Raw genomic sequence first — 4,040 nt, forward strand, 5'->3', positions numbered from 1 at the left:
GCGGAGCGGGTGGAAAGAAGTTAATTAGTAAACAATGTAAACAGACCCCCGACACTAAAACTAGTGCTAGTGGTGCCAACTAACTGATACGTGAGTGTAATGGTTTTTAATGAGTTTATAATAATGTCTGAGGAAAACAATTTAAGTGTGTACCCACCCTTGTGGTATAGTCTGCTTCCCGGTCATCGGCTAACCGGTCGAGTTGTCTGTTAAAGGTGTCGCGCGTGTAATCGCTGAACCTGTTCAGTTGCGTGTTGCGTTGCGTTTCGCGGTCCAATGTATTCTGGCCCGATTTAGTGTAGTGACGCTCCGTTGAGCCGACCGGGTCTAGGCTGTGTGAAAAAAAATGAAGTATCAGAGCGGATTGTTCACTTTTACAAATCTCTAAAAAACGCCAATCAATTACGTTTGCATAGCTAGCCACAAATAGTATAGATGAAGAATAAAAATATTCAGAATCGCAATAATATTAAACAATTCAAGGAAATATTACGATATTTATAATTCACATATTCTATTATTGTACTCAAGTAAACTTCCTGTTTTATTTTATAAAAATACTTGTATAAGTATATGTTTTTAACATACTATTATAATAAACATAACAAAGATAATTTCAATCACCTGTTAGTGCTCAACATTTGCCTAGTTTTCTCCACAGTATCCCATGAATCTTTCCTACTGACGTACGCCTTTCCTCCGGGATCGCTCCCGTCAACTGCACCTGTTAATGTTATTAAAGGGAATTATAAATCATCGGATGTGTATATAGAAATAATACCAAACATTACAGATGTATCCTAAAACCATGTAGCTTTGTAATAATTAACATTGTGTGAGTAACTAAATTTTGAGGAAAATATCCTGTTTGTTTGTGTCCTATGTTGGTTAAAGAGGCAAAGCATGCAAATGCGGATGTCTATAGACAGCGGTCAATTGGCTATTTTAGAGAATTCCGCTTGCCTCTTGCTGATATCATAAAAATACTAGCTTTCGCCCGCGACTCAGTCCGCGTGGAATTAAAAAAGAAACAAACGTTAAAAGCTTATGTATGTATGTATGTGTTCTTCCTGATTATGTTCTACATCTATGCAAAATTTCATCGAGATCCACTTAGCCGTTTAGGCTACAAACTCTAATAAACATTCATCCATCCATTCAAACTTTCGCATTTATAATATTAGTTAGAAGTATGATTAGATTTCTTACTTGGACTATTATATCCGCGTACTTTTTCTGTTTCTAAAGACGAAAGCGGGCTTTGATCGAGGTTCTCCTGCGAGCCGCTGTACGAACTGTAGATCTTGTAATTGGATCGTTTCTCAATAACACGCTTCGTTGTTGTGATGGGACTATATCTTTCTGTTGGACTGGCCACTCTATAAAATCAATATTAATTTTGAATTTCAGTTACAAACACAGAACACAGAAATAAAACCATCCTTAAGCCGTAGCGATATTAATGTTAGGTACTTAAGATTTTTTTTATGACAGCAATATTTGTCTAGTTTAAAATTAATGTTTTAAATTAAAAAAAAAAGTTTTTTTTCTTCCAAGCATATTAATGTAAAATCCTTAAATACGATTTTCTGCCAATTTAGGAATCTAGATAAGAACATTTATAACTATGATTTTAGATGATAACACTCTTTCACATGTATGTCTATATACATACCTGTTAATTGGACTAGCCGTCCTATTCAGCGGACTGTCCTTCCTCGTGAGTGGGCTGGACGTGCGGCCGATGGGACTCGTCGCTCGGTACGGGCTGCCGCCTCTGAACGGACTGCTAGACCTATTCACATCTAGACGCGTCCCGTTTCCCAAATGCTTCGACGTTATAGGGCTCGCAGTGCGATTCCTCGGACTCTCAGATTCATATTTCGTGTAATCCTTTCTATTTGTTGAAGTGTACGAGTCTATGACGTCGTAGCTCTTCTCCTTAACATCGGAAAATGTCTTGTAGTATTCGGATTCTCGGCCCTCTTCGCGACGGTCTATTGAGCTCGTGTTACGTTTTGTATCGTATGTGTTGAATTGATTGAGTGGACTTTCCGAGCGCAGTCGAGTCACTGTGAAGACGACGACAGAAAACTCTTTTATATACATAATAACATTATTTAGAATGCTCGCATATCAAGTGTATAAGCGATTCGAAACGTTCTCAAGAATTCAATTCAATTTGTGACGTGAAAGGTCTTTTCAGTGCAACTGGCTTGAGTAAATATTTATAAAGTTGTATGTATATTACGATGCGGACGTGTTGCCCGCTCTTAAATAGAATTCGAATCAATTGTCAACAATGCCATTCTAATAATGCCTTATCAATCATGTCTATGAATAAAATACCATTATTATTGTAACATATCGCAATGTTGAATAGAGCGACAATATAGGTGGTTACTTCCAATAATAATGATGTAAAACTTTTTCAAAGTTAACATTTTAAAATACAACAGCTCGGACTTAGAAATAGGGTACTTAGTACCTGGACTAGATATCCTGGCGTAGGAGGGGCTGGCGCTGTCACGAGGTTTCTTTGATCGCGAGCCTACTCTGAATATGTGCGGCGAGCCGTGCACGTCGTACCCATTGAAATATATGTAAAGCTGGAAAACAAACATCACCTATACTGTTACCTGTATAAAGAAGTCAGTACTCTACCCGAACTTAGGGGATATTGTGAAGGCACCAATAATTGTGCACTTATAACTTCCCTTTTTTGACCTTTTCCCAATAGAAGGAGGTACTCAATTCGTCTGTATGTTTTTTTATGTGTGTTACGGCGTAACTCTGCCGCTAGTGGACCGATTTTGACAATTCTTTTTTATCCGAAAGGTAATGCTTGCAGGTGGGTCCCATTTTTTTTGTTTTTAACTTTCAAATCATTTTCCCTGACTTGGGACCAAATTGTGCGAACTATTTAGTACCTTACTACCTTTTTTCTAATATTCACAAATCTCTTCAACATAATTTATTTTCATGACGGTGGTACAAGATTTATTATGTTAACTTTAATCAATTTATTTATAACATGAATTTAGACAGACATTAAGAATAAAATTAAAGCAAAATAATATTTTATATTTAACGGTGTGTCAATACGTCCGCTTTCTAAGAATATAAATCTTAGTAATACCTTTGAAAAACCACTGCCTTAATTCACATTGTTACGTTAGATAGCTTGTAATCTATATAGTACTTAGCACAAAATGTCTAGAAGTCAATATCGCTCTCCTTTATCGATAATAACTCTGTAAAATAGTTTAAGGTAATATTTCTACTGTTTCACAACGTTACTTTATCAAACCTAATTATTTGTAAGTTTACAGCTTTGTTGAACTCTATTAATTATTTTGTAAGTCTTAAAAGTTTATCAAAAGTTAGGTTGTGCAACACAGCGCCACCATCTTGTGATGGCGGCGACCGTAACGGAATTTTGTGAAGTTTCATAATAAGCAAGCGCAGGAAGAATCGTTAGTCCATGTGGAATTTTTGAAGGATAAAAGTGTAAGTAGACTTAATGTCAATTTGCACAAGAACTGTGTACAATGATAGTTCAGTCCTAATTTCTGCCATTATAAAACGTATGTAATGAAAACAAGTCTGCCTGTTGCTGTGTTGACGTATATTTGATTTAGAAGTGGTAATGCACTTATCAAGATAGGTGTTTTGCTTATTTCCTTAATTTTATGTTGTTTAAGAACTTTCTAATTGCTTAGAAACTTTACCATCTGATATACATATATCATCTGATTATTGAATAGTTTTAAACGTAAACCAAGACAAATATGATAGATAAAAGTGTTAGTGTTACTAACTGTGTTATTACCAGTTGGTTATACATATATAGCCTGGTTATACATATATCCTTCAATACGTGCTTAAAATAAATGAAATATTTACCCGATGTTTACCCGGTGCTTTAGGCATGAAAGTGGCGCGGTATTTGGTTTGAGAGAGTTTTTCCAGCGCGCACATGACGCTTCGTTTGTCGTGAACAATATCTAGCTGCAGGTCGCCTTTGACTCCGCATCCGC

At 36.2% G+C, this 4,040-nt stretch overlaps 1 protein-coding gene across 1 annotated transcript in view; it reads right to left on the minus strand.

The window, feature by feature from the left end:
- LOC106110961 (filamin-A) overlaps positions 1-4,040 on the minus strand; it is a 46,532-nt gene that overhangs the window by 27,893 nt on the left and 14,599 nt on the right. Inside the window, exons 12-17 of the mRNA XM_013292929.1 lie at positions 3,907-4,037; positions 2,489-2,609; positions 1,676-2,072; positions 1,210-1,379; positions 625-724; positions 158-332 (exon numbers count right to left, since the gene is read on the minus strand). Coding sequence (XP_013148383.1) covers positions 158-332; positions 625-724; positions 1,210-1,379; positions 1,676-2,072; positions 2,489-2,609; positions 3,907-4,037 — 1,094 coding nt within the window. The remainder of the gene's footprint in view (positions 1-157; positions 333-624; positions 725-1,209; positions 1,380-1,675; positions 2,073-2,488; positions 2,610-3,906; positions 4,038-4,040) is intronic.

Source organism: Papilio polytes, unplaced genomic scaffold (assembly GCF_000836215.1).
Source record: "Papilio polytes unplaced genomic scaffold, Ppol_1.0 DF824180.1, whole genome shotgun sequence".
Classification (NCBI taxonomy): domain Eukaryota; kingdom Metazoa; phylum Arthropoda; class Insecta; order Lepidoptera; family Papilionidae; genus Papilio; species Papilio polytes.